The following is a 19125-nucleotide window of genomic DNA, read 5'->3' as shown; positions in this document are numbered from 1 at the left end:
TCAGCAGGAGTCACCTGTCCTGGTGCTGCTCCAAAATTTCTGACAGTCTGTGATCATTTCCAGGACTCCTGGGTCATCAGGGTTTCCCATTCAAGTCCCATCACTTACTCCACATAGCATCAGATTCAAGTTGCATAGAGGGGACCCTCCCTTTGAATGTCCAATCTAGCACAGGTGGTCAAGGTGCCCAGAGGACCTGAGCTTTGATACCAACCTCAGGTGGCTCAAACCCCTCCATGACCTGCTAATATCTCTTTTTCTTCTGGAGGTCTGTGATGTCCATTTCTCACATCTGGTCCTGTCTGGACAGTTTCAAGGGACAGTTTCAAGGCTTTTTGCTGTTCCCCAGTGAATTTATTTGCCCTTGGATTTGAAATTAATTGAGATATGTATAATTAGGTTGTGGAACTTGTTCCCAGGAAGGCTGCATACACCATGGGATGTGATGTACCTTGGAGACAATTAATGAGAATGGGTCTACTGGTAGACCTTGAGAATGATAGCCCAGATGTATCCTCCAACTCAGGAAATCCCACTTCCCATCACTGCTGGAACCTGCATACTGGGCAAAGCCATCTTTTCCCCTTGCCTTCTTTCTCATGGTGTTTTCCTTCTTAGCTGAGATTGCCTGTGAAGAAGGCAGAGCATTGGCTGCCTTGGCCTTTGGAGCAGACCCAGTGTATCAACTGGTTCAACCTTTTCTGCAACATTCATGACAGTTTGTGCTTCATGTCTTCCTAGAGCTCAGCACCCCTCTGCTCTGGGTGCTGCTGGGCTGTCCATGACAATAGCAGCAGAGAGTTTTTCACCACTATCCAACACCAAGACAAATTCTAGATCTGGTTTCCAGAAGATTCAATTTGGTTTTTCCATGTTGTAACTGACAAACCACTTTAGGATCCAGTTCACCCAGGTGAGAGGGCTCCTTAGTCTCAGCTATACTGCCCCAGGTGGGCAGAGTCCAGCTCAGTGCAAGACCATGGCACCCATGGTCACCTCCTAGGCCAGAGCACATACTCCTTGGGGTAACCTCAAGCTGTTTATAGGAGCAAGAGTCACCTCTGTTATCTTCTCTGTTATCTCCAGGACACAGTGAAGGTGTCCCCAGGGAGAGGCAGCCCGGGGATCCAACTTAGATCACACCCCAAATTACGGGCCAGCTGTCTGGGGTAGTCATTCGCATCCACGGTGCACATCTGGATGTTCCTGTAGTATCTGAGCATTGGGCAGATGCCTTTCAATGCCAAAGCTGGTGGCTCACACTGAGTGAATTCCAGACAGTTGGCACTAACCACTCAGGGAGGTTAGACCCACCAAGACCTCTCCAAAGCAGCAGCCCAGACTGGAGGCATTTGGAAAGCCTTGGCTGACCAGCAGGAGATGACCAGCATCCCTGGAGAGGTCTCTTCCTTCCCTCTATTTCTGGATGATCCATTCTGGATTGAGTGTCCCATCACCTCCTCCTCCCTGGTAGGGGGAAGAAGCCAGGGGGAAGAAGCAGGAAAGGAAGCACAATCTGTGTGGTGGGTTGTCCCCTCCTGGGAGCTCCTCACAGGCAGGACAGGCAGTGAGGGGACAGCAGCACCAACAAATGTGGTGGCCTTGCTGGAGCAAGCAGGTCTGCAAACGAATTTCAGGGTCTTTCTTTGGAAGAAAGGTTTTCACAGTGCTGAAAAATCTCACTGTGTTTATTGCAGTCGGAGCCTGGAAACCTCCATTTCCCTATGCAGATCATATGCATTTATGTAAATTCCAGGTCAAATCATATTATCAGAGCCCTGCAGAACGAGCGGCTTCTCTCCCACGGCAAATGGGGTGACTGTGTTTTCTAAAGGGACAGAGACGTTGCCCTGCCCAGACACTGCTGAGCACAACATTTCTCTCTGGCCCAGGGAACAAAGGGGCAGCCCCTGGGCCCACTTTATTCAGGCTGCAAGAGAAGCAGCCCCAGCTCCCAGCCCTGCCCCCCGGTCCCCCAGCCCTCCAGCAGTTGCTGGCAAAGAACTCCCCAGCCCAACCACGTGCAGTGCCAGGACAAAGGGGTGCAGGCAGATGCCAAATCACTTTCCAGGCCATGACAGAGCCCTGAGTCACCCAAACTGGAGCAGCTCTCCCGCATGGGCTCGGCTGACAAAAGTGCTGTTGCTGCAGCAACACTAATCCAGGGCAGGGAGCTGAAGGAGGGGATGCAACAGCAGGTTTGTTTGCTCAGCACTGTGCTCAGACAAGGGGAAGTGGTGGTACAGAAGCAGAGAATCACAGGATGTGTGGGGTTGGAAAGGACCTTTAAAGGTCTTCTGGTTCAGCCTCTCCTGCAGTGCACAGGGACCTTTTTAAACAGATCAGGTTGCTCAGAACCTCCTCAAGCCTGGCCTTGAATCTTTCCAGGGATGGGGCCTCCACCCCATTATAGGTGGTTGTAGGCAGCAACCTAGAGGGATCTGCTCACTCTGTTATGAAGCCCTTTGTGGTGGCACCTCCTTGAGCAAAGGGCTTTGAACATTAGAGGGAACTAGCCTCAGAGCAGGTGAACAGCTCAGATCTGACCCCACTCCCTGCTTGCTGACTGGACAGTCATAGAATCACTGAGTGGTTTGAACTGGAAGGGACCTTACAGACCATCCAGTCCCACCCCCTGCATGGGCAGGGACACCTCCCAGCAGCCCAGGCTGCTCCAAGCCCCATCCAACCTGCCCTTCAACACTGCCAGGGATGGGGCAGCCACAGCTTCCCTGGGCAGTCTGGGCCAGGGTCTCACCACCCTCAAACTAAAGAATTTCCTCCTCACATCTCACCTCTGCCATTACCCCTTGTTTTATCACTTCATTCCCTTGTAAAAAGTCCCTCCCCACCTTTCTTGTAGCATCTTCAAGAACTAGAAGGTGCTCTAAGGTCTCCCCAGAGCACTCAGGGTAGCCCCCTGGCAACTGTGGAGGTCTCCACTGCACTCCCAGATGTCCATGTCTTGCCTGTCCTAGGGACCCCCAAACTGGACATGGGATTCCACACATTATCTCACAAATGCTGAGTAGAGGGGACAAATCACATCACTCCATGTTCTAGTCACTGTCTTGCTAATGCAGCCCCAGGATGCCATTGACCTTCTCTCCTGCATGGACACAGACTCCTGTTCGAGCTGTTGCCCACCAGGATCCTCTAGCCACTGTTTTCCACTGAGTTAGTCCCCAAATTGTCCTGTTCTGTGGGACTGTCCCAACCCAGAGCAGGACTTTGCATTTGTTGATATTGAGGTTTAGGAGGTTCCCATCAACACATTTCTCACTCTATTGAAAACATTCTTGATAGGCTGGAGCCTATCAAAACCAGCTGCCAGATAGTCTTTGAGCCACTGACCAGTGGCCTTTCAGCCTAGAGGTCCACCCACTTTTCAGTCCCTCTGTCTGGAACATATTTAATCCATTTTTTCCACAGAGATGTTACAGAAAATGATCTCAAAGTTCTTGCTGAGGCTGAAGTAAAAAACATCCCCTGCTCCTCCCCACCACAGAGCCAGACACTTCATCACAAAAAGCTGTCTGATTGGTCAGGACAAATTGCTTCTGATAAATCCATTCCCAATCACACTCCTGTCCTTGACGTGACTGGACAGGGTTTCCAAGAGGATTTTCTCCACAGCTTTCTACAGCTGAAGGTCTCATTTCCCATAATTGCAATTACTGAGACATGGTGGGATAGCTCACATGACTGGAAGGTTGTCATGGAGAGCTATGTACTCTTTAGGACAGACAGGCCAGCAAGGTGAGGTGGTAGAGTTGCTCTTCACGTGTGAGAGCAGCTGGAATGCATTGAGCTGTACCCAGGGGGAAGGAAGAACATGTTGAAAGCTTCTGGGTAAGAATCAAGGGGCACACAAAGATGGGTGAAACTGTTGTGGGTGTCTTCCACAGACCACCAGACCAGGAAGATGTCCATGAAGCCTTCTACAGACAGCTGGAAGTAGCTAGATCACATGCCTTCGTGCTGATGGGTGACTTCAACCATCCTAATATATTTGTTGGAAAGCCCACACAGCAAAGCAGGTTCCGTCCAAAAGGCTCGTGCAGATCATCAATGATAACTTCCTAATGCAGGCAGTGGAGGGACCAATGAGGAGAGGTGCACTGCTGGACTTTGTATTAACAAATAAAGAAAGTCTAGTTGTTGACATTAAGGTTGGGAACAGCCTTGGTGACAGTAACTGTGACATGGTGGAGTTCAGTATTTTGCAAGGAAGAAGCAGGGCAACAAGTAGGATTTCAAACCTGGACTTCTGGAGGGCTAACTTTGGACTCTTCCAAGATCTACTTGCAGGAATCCCATGGGCTTAGACTCTAGAGGGTGGGGAGGGCCAAGAGAGCCGGTTAATATTCAACATCCCTTCTGCCAAGCTCAAGATAGGTGCATTCCTTTGAGTAAAAAATCAAGTAGAGGAGGAAGGAGACCTGCATGGGTGAGCAAGGAACTCCTGAAAAAAGTCATGTGGAAGAAAGAAGTTCACAGTCTGTGGAAGAAGGGACTTGTCACTTGGGAGAACTACAGGGATGTTGTCAGGGTATGTAGGAAGGCAACAAGAAAGGCCAAAGCCCTCTGAGAACTTTAACTGGAAAAGGAAGTAAAAGAGAACAAGAAGGGCTCATTCAAATCCATCAGTGGAGAAAGGAAGAGGAGGGAAAATGTGGGTCCAGTGCTGAGGGAGGTGGGAGCCCTGGTACCAGAGGATGCAGAGAAGGCAGAGTTGGTGAGAACCTTCTTTGCTTCAGCCTTTCCTAAGACCAGCCCTCATGAATCCCAGACCATGCAAGTGAGAAGGCCTGGAGAAAGGAGGACTCTCCACTGGTCAGTGAGGATTGGGTTAGAGATCAGAATATACACAGATCCATGAGCCCTGATGGGATGTACCTGAGTGCTGAGAGAGCTGGTTGGTGGTGTTCAACCACTCCATCATTTTTGACAGATCCTGGCCACCAGGAGATGTGCCTGAGGGCTGGAGGAGGCCAGTGTCACTCCAGTCTTCAAACAGGGCAAGAAGGAAGATCCAGAAAACTACAGGCCAGTCAGCCTCACCTCCACCTCTGGAAAAATGATGGAGCAGCTCATTCTGGAGGTCATCTCTAAGCATGTGGAAGAGAAGAAGGTTCTCAGGAGAAGCCAGAATGGACTCACCAAGGGGAGCTCATGTTTGACTAATCTGACAGTCTTCTATGATGGTGTGACTGGATAGATGCAGGGAGAAGAGTGGGTGTGTCTACCTTGACCTTAGCAAGGCTTTGGGCACTGTCCCCCAGAACATCCTTGTGACCAAGCTCAGGATACGTGGGATACAAGAATGGACAGTGAGATGGATGAAGAACTGGCTACACAATAGAGCCCAGAGTGGTGGACAATGGTCCAGCTGGAGACGTGAGACCAGTGGAGCCCTCAGGGATCAGTGCTGGGTCCAGTCTCATTCAACGTCATAATCAACAACCTTGATGAGGGGGCAGTGTCTTCTCAGCAATTTGCTGATGACACCAAGCTGGGAGGATTGGCTGATGCACCTGAAGGCTGAGCAGCCATGCAGGGAGATCTGGACAGGCTGGATAGCTGGGCAAAGGGGAACCTCATGAGGTTCAATGACAGTAAGTGCAGAGTCCTGCACCTGGGGAGGAACATAAAATGCACCAGGACAGGTTAGGAGCTGATCTGCTAGAGAGCAGCTCTGTGGAGAAGGACCTTGGGGACAACAAGCTCTCCATGGGACAACAATGTGCCCTGGTGGCCAAGAAGGCCAATGGTATCTTTGGATGCATCAGGAGGAGTGTGTCCAGCAGATCCAGGGAGGTTTTCCTGCCCCTCTACTCAGCCCTGGTGAGACCTCCCTTGCAGTGTTGTGTCCAGTTCTGGGCTCCCCAGTTCCAGAGGGACAGAGATCTACTGGAGAGAGTCCAAGGGAGGCTACGAGGATGATGAAGGGACTGGAACATCTGTCTGATGAGGAAAGGCTGAGAGACCTGGGGCTGTTCAGTCTGGAGAGGAGAATGCTGAGAGGGGATCTAATTAATGTCTATAAATACATGAGGGCCTCAAGAAGGCAGGACAAGCTCTTGTCACTTGTGCCCTGTGACAGGATAAGGGGCAATGGATTCCAACTGGAGCCCAGGAAGTTCCACCTCAACATGAGGAAGAACTTCTCTACTGTGAGGGTGACAGAGCCCTGGGACAAGCTGCCCAGAGAGGCTGTGGAGTCTCCTTCTCTGGAGACTTTCCAGCCCTGTCTGGATGCCTTTCTGAGTGACCTGCCCTGGTTTGGGTCCTGCTCTGGCAGGGGGGTTGGACTGGATGTTGGGGGTCCCTTCCAACTCCTGACATTCTGTGATTCTGTGATAACTGCTGAAGCTGCTGCTGTTGGTGTGATAGGTTTTTCCTGTATTTGCACGATGCAGAGGCCATCTTATTTCAGAGCACCACATGGGATAAGACAGAACCAGCTGCATCTAAGAGGGGGTTGTTCATGACCAGCCGAAACGTGACAAACCTCAAAGTCCCAAAGAGAAATGACTGTTTACCTGGAAAAATCTGTAATGGTGCCCATTCAAAATCCTTAGGAACATGAGAAGCATAAACAGAAGGACATCTGAGATGTCCTTGAATGGATTATATTCAATACTTGGCAATTAGTAGGAGACAAGGAAAGGCACAAAATTTGCACCTATTCAGAGATTCAGGTTGGCCACAAGGAAACACTGTTTTCTCAAGGAGGTGGCACAGCCCTGGGACAGAGTCCTGGGCAGGTGGGTGATCTTTACCCTTGGAGGTTTACGAAATTTGGCTTGCCTAATCTGATGTAGTGTTGCTGGTTGTCTTGCTCCAAGTCAGGTTATACTGCACCACCTTTTAATATGAGGAATATTCCTATTTGGTGTTTTAACCAAACCCACATCACTTACTCCAAGCTGAGGGCATTATAGGAAGTTCTAAAATTGCATTCTAACAGTCAAGCCACATGTTCCAATTGTTTCTTCCAATCTGTCAATTCTGGATTTTCTGAATGCTTTAATATCTGTTCAGCCTAGAGAGCAGGAGGCTCCTTGGTGACCTTATAGCAATTTTCCAATATCTGAAGGGACCTACAAGAAAGCTGGGGTGGGGCTTTTTGCACAGGTGTGTAGTGAGAGCACAAGGGGCAATTGTTTGAAGCTTAAAGAGGGGAGATTCAGGTTGGACATGCGGAAAAAGCTCTTCCCTGTGAGGGTGGTGAGAGCCTGGCCCAGGTTGCCCAGGGAAGCTGTGGCTGCCCCATCCCTGGCAGTGTTGAAGGGCAGGTTGGATGGGGCTTGGAGCAACCTGGGCTGGTGGGAGGTGTCCCTGCCCATGCAAGGGTGGGACTGGATGATCTTTGAGGTCCTTCCAACCCAAACCAGTCTGGGATTCTATGATTCTATGATTTGTCTCTAGAGGTGATTTTAAACCATTTACCAAATGCAATTATAATGTGCTGATCCCACATTGCACACAGGTACAGCCTAACAACATCTCGTTGTCACAGAGAAATTAGTATTAATTCTCCTGAGTGGTTTTATAACCATCTTCTTCCATCTTTGGTGTTTCTTCCTTTTGCCAGTTCACTCCCAATCCTCTTCTCTCATCACACTGTGATGTCCAGCGACACATTAATTCTGCCTGCAGGAGCTGCTGGCAGTGAGGGAGCTGTGTTGTCTCCTCATTCTGCTGGGTGATGGAAACTTCTGGGCACAAGCCACTTACCATCCAGCCATTATCTTGACCTTCCTTCTGTCTCTTCTTTCTGTGTGTGACACAAGCTTCTGAATTTCATTATTTCTTCAACTATCAGCACTTTGAGGGTCATCTTAGATTTCCAATCACATCTAGACCATGTCTCCTGCTTCTTGGTGCCAGGGCCCTGCAAGAAGCAACAGAAGCTCTTTTGAAACACAGGCAGGATGTTGGCTACAAGTATTTCTGGATGACTCAAGTGTTTGTGTCGTCCAATGAGGAACACTTCTGACGATCAGAAATTATGGTTTTTTAACTTAGGACACTCCTCCCTCCAAAAAAAATGCAACAGGAATTTAGTACAAGGTGCAGGAATTCCTGTCCAGGACATAATTTTGCCATAGTCTCTTCTCAGTCATGGTGCCCAGTGCTCTTCATCTCCCTATGAGAAATCAATGTCTGCTTCTCTGACAGGATATCCACAAGATATCCACAAGAACCTGTGGATCTTCCCCAGATCTACACCAACGTCAGTGATGAGATGTTGTTCAAGCACTTACAGATGCCTGGGCTACTCTTCTGAAGGCCAAGGCATCTCACAGCCACTGTACTCCTGGATCCATGCTCCACAATGGTCCACATGAGCCAAGAGGAGACAAAGTCCTGAGCCAAGAGACATTAATTTCCTGTTCAAAGAGCTTTGCTCACCAGGGAAAACATTGAGATCAGTTGTGCAAAAGGGTATGCAGGGCAAGATCCATGCTGGTGAAACACGTGTAGTTTGGAAATGTCACCAGGGTGATGTCTCCAGAGAAAATTATCTCTGGTGAGGGTGAGAGAGGCAAAGGGTCCTTAGGAAGCTTGTGGAGCTCAGTAAGGTGATCCAGGTTTGGTGCAGGGACACTACACTTAGATGCTACTGCAGAGGATGCTACTGGCCCAGGTTGAGATGCAGGACTTTCTGGGCCCTGCAGCAGCTTGTGTTTGCTCTTGAGCCATCAGGACTCAAAACCCAGATGAGGCTACAAAAAAGGTGCTGAGAAGACAGACACTGCCAGGCATGGGGGGGGGGAGGGAACTGGCCAGCTGCTAGGGGTGGTGGAAGAGGCTCCCAGGTTTCCAGCAGTGTTTGTAGGCCATGGATGCTTCAGCAATGTGAGCAGCAGGCAGAGCACTTGAAAAATGTTTAAAGCTAATTTCTTTCCAAATGTTGTTTGGATCAGAAGGTAATATGACAGGTGCCGTAGAGGATGTAGGACCCAAAAAATTCTGTAGGGGACAGAAGAACTTCCTTCAGTGCTCTTTGAACTCAAGGGCAAGAATTTAGCATCTCATGCAATTGCACTGGAAGGATGTTCAGCACAGCCCCTTTGGGGAACCCAGGATCCTTCCTCCATCCCCTGCACTGGGGACCCCAGTGTGTGCCTGTGGTTCTCATCATGTCACTTCAGATGATCTGTTTCAGGCAAGTCCTCCCACCCCTCCATGTGTCACCTGATGACACACCTGTGTGTCATCTCACTGAGTGCTGATCAATGAGACCTTTGTTTAGAGAGGAAATCAGGACTATTGATTTCCCAGAAGATGACCCTTACAACACAGCTGAGTCCAAGCTCCTCTGACCCTGCCCCAGCACATCCTCCTCCTTGGTCAGTGCAGCTGCTGTGGGTCTGTGCAGAAACTGGCAAGATTCAGACTATATGGGCTCTCCCCCTTCAAGCCCAGAGGACAGGGGAACAAAAAAATCCTCCTTACAAACCAGGCAGGGGCCCTTTTACCCAGAGGTTGAAGAATTAATTTGTATTGGCTCAATCAGTTCTTTTCAGAAAAGCACAGGCTGGATTTGAAGACAATGTTAGAGAATCTGCCATAAGTGCTGGACATTTGTCTTTTTCTTTGAAACTGGTGCCTTTGCATTTTGCAGGTCTGAATTCCCACTCACCAGCCATTGTCTTGCCCTCTTCTGCTGGATAGAAAGTCTTAATCTTCCCCTTCTTCTCACTGCAACTAAATAATCTCTCAGAAGTCTCTCCAATAGACTAATCAAACTGTCAGTGGAAGCCAGTGCCCCAGCTCACTGCTAGTGCTCTTTTGTCCCCTTTCCATGTTTAACACCCTATTTACAACAAGCAGGAAGCTCAAAAACACTCCAGTTTCTGCAGTAATGGCTGCAGCATCATGTGCTCGTCCCTGGATAAGACAGAACACGCTTGGCCAGAACTCCATGAAGGCAACAGGAGCACAAAACTATCCCTAATTGTCCAGAAGGGCATCTCTGGGCAACCCTCAGGGCCTGGGAGCTGAGTAATCCCATTTCATAAACATGGCCCTGTCCTCCTTCCCCTCAGATATCTTATTTAACTTTGCCGAGTGTCAAAGGCACAAAGTTGCATTCTCATGGAGATGCCATTGTTGGCGTTGGGACCCCCAGGCTCCAGCATGTTCCTTGCAGCCTCCCCAGGGCCACCAGCTGCCACAGGTCACACTGTGGTCAGGCTTCCAGCCACATGCCCAGTTGTACATTTACAAGGCAGTCTGGAGAAGATGCTCAGATGTCAACAGAAATGTCACCAAGGGTCTCCTGCTCTGCCAGTGTGCCCAGGCTGCTGCCCACAGGTCTGACCAGTGCCAGCAGGTCCTGGTGCCCTGTAGCCAGCTTCTGGCTCATTTCAGAGTTGGTCACTTCCTACCTCAGTTCATCCTCCCTGCTGTCTTGGCTCTGGAGGGAAGAGAGGTCATGGCAAGTGGAAAGTGAAGTGTCACAGGAGAGAGCTGGGTCATCACAGCCAGGTGGTGACCACCAGCAAGAGCATTCTTGAAGAACTTTATCCTTTGGCATAGAATCACAGAATCCCAGGCTGGTTTGGGTTGGAAGGGACCTTAAAGATCATCTAGATCCAACCCTGCATAGGCAGGGACACCTCCCACCAGCCCAGGTTGCTCCAAGCCCCATCCAACCTGCCCTTCAACACTGCCAGGGATGGGGCAGCCACAGCTTCCCTGGGCAACCTGGGCCAGGCTCTCACCACCCTCACACCAAAGAATTTCCTCCTTATGTCTCACCTCAATCTCCTCAATTTCAGTTTAAGTTTCTCCAGATCCAGGGGGATTCAGGCAGACATCTTCCATGTGCCATGTGCTCATCCCAACCCAAAGTGCTCAGTGGAAGAGGATCCTCTGGCTGCTCAACACGTGCAGGTCCAGCCTGGTAGAGCAACTGCCCATGAGAAACAGCCCAGCAGGCAGAGTCTGGTGATTAGCACCCTCCTACCAGGGGGGCAGCAACAGGCGTTACCTGCAAAATTCAAGCATTTGTTATGACAAATACAATACAGATTGTTTGGTGGCTCAGTGAGATATTGACAAAAACCCACTTGGGATTTAGACACTGAAAAAATTGACCACATCAGCCCTGTTCCACCCCTGTGGAACATCTGCTTCCAGCTGAGAAACCATCTCACTCTGAAAGTCCTGGGCAGATGTTTGGGGTTAGAGTGATCCATCTCCCCTGCTCCCCTGAGCTCCATTAAACCTGCAGAATCTGGATGCAGTTTATAAAGAGAATGAGGGAACCACATCCTACCAACAGCAGAGATTTTTTTTCTGTGGAGTGGAGAAAAAGACCAGACACAAAGAGGATGGTTCTCTTTAAGCAGGATGCTCTGGGCACCCTTAGGAATTTTTTTAAGTGGTTGAAATCACAAAATGAGGAAAACATGAAATGATGTTCCCCTGAGTACAAACACTCCCAGGGGCTCAAACCAGGACACCTGCACTGAGCAGGGAAAGCTCCTCCCCAGCTACCAACTTCCAAAACTCCTCTTGATGCTTCCTTAAGCCTCATCCTGGCTTTTTCCTTTTCTGTTTTTCCCTTCACTCTACAATGACCTTTCAGGCAGTTGCAGAGACTGATGAGGTCCCCTCAGCTACCTCAACATCAGTGTTGACTGGAAACTAAAATACAACAGCACTGGCTCCTGCCTGCAATTCCTCAGGCACCCTCCTCTTCAGCATTTCTTTGTACCATTCATTATTAGCAATACCTGAACAGTCAGCACTGACATCCCACAGTAAAATCACATGCATCAATGGCACAGCTCCCTTCAGCCAGGATGACAAGCAGGTACCTGCTGTCCAACCCTCCTGGTTTGAGCCTCATTTTATTAAGTGCTTTCTCCTTGTCTTCTTCTGGAAATAATCAACATTTCTCTGTGAATGGAGCAGGTTGCCCTATTTCTGACCAGCTGGTGCTACAAGCACCTGGGCAACTGGAGCTGGGCACCCCCAGGCTTTGAAGGATCCCCCCGTGGGGCACTACCCCACCACGGGGAACATCTCTCTTCCTGCAGTGCTTGGAGGACGGAGTAAGCACTCCTAGCAGAGGTTGCAGCAGTAGGTAGGACACAACTCACAGAGGAGGCACCACTGAGTAGAGTGGACAACAAATAAAAATAATCCAGAACCTGGAGGGATTGAAAGACCCTGAGCTGTCCCTCTGGGAGAACTCTCAGACAGATGCTTCACCTATTTTTAAGCAGCCACAGGTTTGGGAGTGATTACCAGGTGAACTCTTGACTTTGTGAAGGTTTTGGAAAGGTTTTCAGCCTTTAGGTGGGACTAAATTAAGGGAGAATCTTAATTGAACAGAACCTGGCCTTGCAGGCTGCTGAATTTTGTGCAGATCATGCAATTCAAATGCATGATATAATGAGGTAAATTTAAAACACACCAAGTAGGAACAAAGCTGTCTTGTTCAAGAGGTCACATCACACTGGTGTGTAAATTCTACAGAGACTTTCCAGGGCAGAAATACAGCAAGACCCTGCACCACTCAGGGCCTTGGGACTCGCCCTTGTCTGGGGGATCAGCCCCCAATGCTCAGGCAGTTGAACCTCTTTTAAAAAAGAGAGGGAAAAAAAGTTCCTTTTGTTTTTGCAGAACCTGACGACGACTGCAAAGTTTGATGGAGAGTCTGTGCTAATAATGGTGACACCTCAAACCAGGGACACAGGTGCCCTCTCTAGTGAGCAGCTCCAAAATCAGGACAGAAGAGAGAAAACAGTAGGTGATTTATGAGCAAAAGGATGGGATTGATTAAAGCTTCCCAGTTCCTCCAGTGAAGTGAGATGTTCCCTATTTGAATTCTGTCACCTTCTTGTCTGAGCTCCAGATTCAGCCCAGACCTGGCCTGCCTCCAGCTCCTGTGTGCAGATATATTGCAGGCTTTGACTTGCTAAACTTTCCCTCTTGCCACTCTTGATCTTCAGGCAAACCCAAGAATTTGTGTCTTACCCTGTTCACAAAGGGCTGTAGTCAGCAAATTGTAATAATTAAAAGACATTAATAGTAGAGCATATAAAACACCCCTTGAAGGTGGGAGCACTGCCTGAGAGGTGAGACAGCAGGACAGATTCAGGACAGGACACGTCAGTCAGAGCTGGGCTGAGATTCATGATCCCTGAGCTTAAAATTAACATCTGCCACTTGTTATGACAGTGGGATGCCAGCCTGGGCCATTGTCCAGTTTAAGCAGAACATGGCCCAGAACTGGAAAATGCCAGATATGTCTAAAAATAGTACAATGAAAAAACATCCAAGCAGAGAAAGGTTTTCTCCAAGCCAACAGGTGGCAAGCAAGGCCTGATCCATGAGCTGGTTTTGTCCTGCTGGTTCATGGTTTTCCCAGCACGTTATAGGAATTGTGGAGATCAATAAGGAACATTAAGAAGACATTGGAGGGCACAAGCAGGATGACTTGGCCTTCTAACATTATGCTGCAAGTGATCTGAGTTGCTCTAGAAGGAAGTATCAGTATTTCAGTATTTTTCAGACATCATTTCTACCAGGTCCCTGGAGCCCTCAAGAAGTGTTTCTGGCTGTTGCTCTCATGGTATTTAGGAAAAGTAGTTATTTAGTTGATGCTGAGATGCAGGGGGAAGGTGCCACGGCTCCTCAGCACCCACCCTGCAGGGGTGGCTCCCTGCTCAGGTCTGCTCTGGCTGATGGGCAGGAGGGAGACACAGGAAATCTGTCTGTGAGGACTTGGTGCTTCCTAACCTACATATCCCATTGGCACAGCACTTGTGACCTCCCTCCATCCCTGGAGTCAGCACCACCAGCATCCTCTGCCCAGTGTTCACAGAACTCTTGGATCTCCAGGAGTGCTGGGGGCTCCAGGGCTGAACACATAAGCTCTTTCTAACAATTTTGTCAAGGTGAAGGGCACAGTGGAGTGGAGCATCCTCACAGCACTTCTGCTTTTCCATGGGAGATCCCTCAGGAGAGGCAAGGCAGAGCTGCAGGCTGGAGAGGCTCCGTTTCCGTGGCATAGGACCCTGACAGACACTCAGCTCTGCAGCCCGGGCTGTGCCTGCTCTCCTGTCAGGGGCTGCTGGTGGCCTTGGGATAGTGGGGAAAAAAGAAGAATTGCTCTTCAGATTCATCCACTTTCCAGTTTAGAGATGGAAAACATTCCCTCAGCAGCACATCCCAGAGATGTTTTTCCCGGCATTTCAAGTGAAAATGCCTGAGCTCAGGCAGTGGCAGGAGGCACCGATGCTGCTTTGAAGCTTTTTGGAATGCACCCCTCACACAAATGTCACCATTTTGCAGGTTTCTGTCCAATCCAGCTGGGCTCTTGGGACCCACAAAAGATGGAAACAGGTTTATGGGATTGCAGCAGAAAGAGGAAGAGGTGACCACACCAGGCTGTGCCCCAGGAAGCTGGTCCCCTCCTCACACTTCACTTTCCTTTTTTCTTCATCATGAAACCAGAACGTGACCCAAGTGTGAGGAAAACCTTTGGGTCAGCCCTCACTGTCCCCAGCACTCACAGCACTGGGGGGACAAACCTCTTTCCAAGGAGCTGTTTTGTCCCCAGGCAGCAGCTCAGCTCATCACCCCCAGCCAAGTCTCTATAATGTTCTCCTCCTCCAGGAGAAGCCACTCGCCACGGTTTGTCACTGGCTGGTAAAACCCAGGTGGGATGAGTTCCCTGTGGTCAGTGCCCCGAGCAGCTTCCAGTCTCCTGCAGAGGGGACAGAAGAAATGTCCCAGCAGCCTTTCCCCTCACCATCAGGAAACCTTTCTCAGTGTTCATCCTAAAAACTCTTATTCATCTATTTTGGCACAGTTCTAATCTGGCCAAATCCTGCTTCTTCCAAATATGACTATGTCTAATTTCTCTTAATATCATGTGTCTCTCCAAGCAGTAGCCCAAGCAGAACAAGATGAGTTTGAGGTCACCTCTGTAGGAAGGATGATGTTGAAAGGAGGGCCATGATACTGGAATGCAGGGGGGTGGTACTGGATGATCTAGGTCCTTCCAACCCAAACCAGTTCTATGGAGGTGAAGACATGACTCAGCTTGCTGAGGGTGCACCCACTGGTGGTTGCAGAAGAGGACCTGCACGACCATTTTCTCCCAGGGCTTCAAAGGTTGTCCCAGACCAATGGAAACCACAGAACATCAATGTGGGACTGCTGGATCCCCAGCTCTGCTGCATCCAGCACCTCCCATGGGTGACAGACAGTGCCCAGACTCCTGAGACATTGAAGGGATTAAGCAGAGAAGGATAAAAGGGATTCCCCACACGTTACCTGCACACACACACATGCACGAGACCATGGTCACGTGCACATCTGCCCCTTCACACTAGTACCTGCAGCTGTAAAGGACAGTTTCCCAGCCAAGCCTGGCCTCTGTAGCTCCTGCCCCTGAGCATGTGAAATGTCTGGGTTGTGAGTTGAAAATGTCTGTCACCTTCTGCAGCTGGGGCAGCAGAGCAGGACCATGAAACAGCTGCTTCCCTCTGGGAGGTGCAGAAACATGGGCTGAGGGAGCAAGGAAGGACCCTGGCACTAGGAGAGTGATCAAATCACAGACTGGTTTTGTTGAAGGGACCTTTAAAGATCATCTAGATCCAACCCCCTGCACGGGCAGGGACACCTCCCATCAGCCCAGGCTGCTCCAAGCCCCATCCAACCTGCCCTTCCAGACCCCCAGGGATGGGGCAGCCACAGCTTCCCTGGGCAACTCCACCAGCTGGGTGTGTGACCATGTGCAACCAAGAGCCACTTCCACCCTCCTCAGTGGCCTCTCTCACAGAGCAGATCTCAACTCCCACGTCAAAACAGATGGACCAACACTGACTGCACATCTCCTGCTGGGCTTCGCAGGTGGAGAATTCTGTTGTGAGATGGATCAGGAGTTTAAAGAAGAGATTTGACCAGGTCTGTGGCTGAAAGGGAGGATGGGTTCTCCCAGGAGTTCCCCAGGATGTCGTAGCAAGTCCCAGCTCTTCCACCCTGGAGGCAACTGCTGCTTTCTGGTGACCTACAACAGAATTAACCTGCATGTGAGACATGGAGTGGAGCTCACAGGCAGCACATCAGGCCAATCCTGCACCACTGCTGTGAGAAGCTGCTGCTACAGGAACAGCCTCCTGAGTCCTGACACCAAATGTCACCTACACCTCCACCTCTGTGCAAACCCAGAAGGCATCACACTCAAAAGAGTTGGGCTCAACTGCTCCATGTCCAGATGGAGACCAGTGACCAATGATGTTCTGCAGGGGTCGGTGCTGGAACTGGTGCTTTCTAACATGTTTGCCAGTGACATGGACAGTGGGATTGATGCACCCTCAGCATGTTTGCTGATGACACCAGACTAGGTGGTGAGGTGACACACTAGAGGGGAGGGATCCATCCAGACTAGAGAAGCTGTGGGGAGAATGGATCAGAAACAGTCTGGAGGAGAAGGACTTGGGGGCGATGGTGGAGGAGAAGCTCAACATGGCCCAGCACCGTGTGCTGGAGCCCAGAACCCACCCGTGTCCTGGGCTGTGCCACCAGCAGCGTGAGCAGCAGGGCCAGGGAGGGGATTGTCCCCTCTGCTCTGCTCTGGTAAGACCCCCCTGCAGGGCTGGGAACACCTCTGGGTTCCCAAACATGAGAAGGACACAGAGAATGTGGAGTGAGTCCAGAGGAGGCCACGGAGATGATCCAAGGGCTGGAGCAGCTCTGCTCTGGGGACAGGCTGGGAGAGTTGGGGTGTTCAGCCTGGAGAAGAGAAGGTTCCAGGGAGACCTTAGAGCAGCTTCCAGTGCCTGAAGGGGCTCCAGGAAAGCTGGGGAGGGGCTTGGGACAAGGGCAGGGAGGGATGGGATGAGGGGGATGGATTGGAACTGGAAGAGGGAGATTGAGGTGAGACATGAGGAGGAAATTCTTTGCTGTGAGGGTGGTGAGAGCCTGGCCCAGGTTGCCCAGGGAAGCTGCAACTGCCCCATCCGTGGCAGTGTTGAAGGGCAGGTTGGATGGGGCTTGGAGCAGCCTGGGCTGGTGGGAGATGTCCCTGCCCAGGCAGGGATCTAGATTCTTAGAATGTATGATTCCACGATCTCACAATGCACCCCCCTGAGACCAGAGTCTGGGTGCCTGGAGAAGCACACCATGCTCTCCTGCCTTTTCCCTGCCTCCCTGGCCTTGCTGGATGGAGAATGAAGCTAAGGTTGTCCAAAAGTGTTTCTTGGAGCTGCACAGTCTTCCCTGCAGTGCTGAGCTCTCCCATTGGGTTTGGTCTGGTGGGAGCTGGATGCATAAAGGGGCTCTCAGACTCACTCCTAGTGCCCTGTGGTGCCCCCCAAACATGTCTTGTTGCCCCTTTCCTGTGTGTCTCATCCAAGGGTGTGGCAGATGGAGTCAAAACATCACATGGACTGCTACAGCACTGAGGGCTTGGACAACTGTCCCACCACTGAGCAGGTGGGCAGAGAAGTGCAGAAGAAACAGGCCTGAGAGATGGTCAGGCAGGGATTTCTGGCAGAAGACAACAATGGGCAGGGATTGCAGCATCTCTTTCCAAGCAGGATGGAATTCAGGTCTTCTGGATTAGTGTCTTCAGCAGAGACATCTTTCCTGAGCAGGTTCCATGGGATTCTCTTCACATCTGAACATCATTAGAGTGCAATTGATTCATCCAACTGGTGTCAGCTCAGCATCCAGCCTGAGATCCCAGGCTGGACAGGCAGTTCAGAACATCAACCACAGGTGTCATAAAGTGAGGCTTCCAAATTCTAGAAGGACAAGGCCTGAGAATCCTTATCTAACCTGGAAACTGGCCCTGGTCTGAGCAGGAGGTTGAACTGAAGACCTCCTGAGGTCTTTTTGAACCTGAATTAACTAGTAACTATACAATTACTTATTAGCTCCCATGAAAAGTTCAGGGGTGGGCAGATGGGTTAGGGGAAACCACAACAAAACCAGGAGAAGTGGTTGATACCTCAGTGCTTCTTTGAGCAAAGGTGTCTTCACCCTTCAGCAACAATTTCTGGCCTAATAAGCAATTTGACCCACATATTTAATGCTAGGCACTTGGCAGGTCCTTGGACCTATAAGAAAAGGTCCTGTCAAATCTTCCCTCCAGCCCCTTCCCCATGTGCCAGCACATGTGCCTGGCTGGGGGCAGCTGGAGGCTGGTGTCCTGGGTGGAGCCGTGGTGCTTCAGCTTCTGCTGGGACCACCTGCCCTGGTGTCAAGGCAGCCTGGGACACGTGGCATTCAGATGTCTGGTCCCAGAGTAGTCCCTCTCCAGCACATGGTGACCCCTCTGCTGCTGAACTTGGCATTGGACAGGGCACTTTCCACCTTGGCCACAATCGAGGTGCTCTCAGGTCAGTGTCTCCTGACAGGTGAGACATCCCAGGTTTTCCCAGGCTCCAGCTGTTGCTGTCCCAGATCCAACTCCTTGCAGGTCCCTTATCAGGCCCACCGGCCCCACAGGTACATCTCAGATACTTGGGGGTACATTTCATGGCTGCAGGTGCCTCTGTGCAGGGAGCTGAGTCCCTCCTTCTGTGCCTAGAAAGGACACGGATGTCTCCAGGTGTGAAAGCCCTTCCCACGTTGGTGCTATCCCCCGGGAAGTCTCTAGTTTTCCTGTGAAATTTCTCTTTCTCAGTACTTTGTCTCCCTCAACTGTTGGCTCACCTTGCTCTCCCCGGGATGAGACCAGGACCACGAGTGCAGCTGTGGCCCCAGCGCTGACGCTGTGCCCTGTCCCCGCAGGTCCCTGGCGCTGGGGCAGCAGTACAGCTCCCTGGGCTCCCAGCCCATCCTCTGCGGCTCCATCCCTGGCCTGGTCCCCAAGCAGCTCCGCTTCTGCCGCAACTACATCGAGATCATGCCCAGCGTGGCCGAGGGGGTGAAGTTGGGCATCCAGGAGTGTCAGCACCAGTTCCGGGGCCGCCGCTGGAACTGCACCACCATCCACGACAGCCTGGCCATCTTCGGGCCCGTCCTGGACAAAGGTAAACTGGGCAGCCCTGGGGCTTGTGGGGGGAAGCAGTTTTCCAGGGCGGGTAGAGCTGTCGCATCTCGGCTTGTGGACCCAGTACCACCAGTGTCCTACTAGGA

General features: G+C 50.8%; 1 protein-coding gene across 1 annotated transcript in view; it reads left to right on the top strand.

The window, feature by feature from the left end:
- The window catches only part of WNT3 (wingless-type MMTV integration site family, member 3), a 47244-nt gene that overhangs the window by 14610 nt on the left and 13509 nt on the right, over window positions 1–19125 (top strand). The window contains exon 2 of the mRNA XM_010008872.1: window positions 18778–19019. Within this exon, the coding sequence (XP_010007174.1) occupies window positions 18778–19019 (242 nt within the window). The remainder of the gene's footprint in view (window positions 1–18777; window positions 19020–19125) is intronic.

The sequence above is a fragment of the Chaetura pelagica genome, unplaced genomic scaffold, assembly GCF_000747805.2.
Source record: "Chaetura pelagica isolate M959 unplaced genomic scaffold, ChaPel_1.0 scaffold542, whole genome shotgun sequence".
Classification (NCBI taxonomy): domain Eukaryota; kingdom Metazoa; phylum Chordata; class Aves; order Apodiformes; family Apodidae; genus Chaetura; species Chaetura pelagica.
The sequence above is the reverse complement of the archived record's forward strand: the minus strand, read 5'-3'. Positions and strand labels throughout refer to the sequence as shown.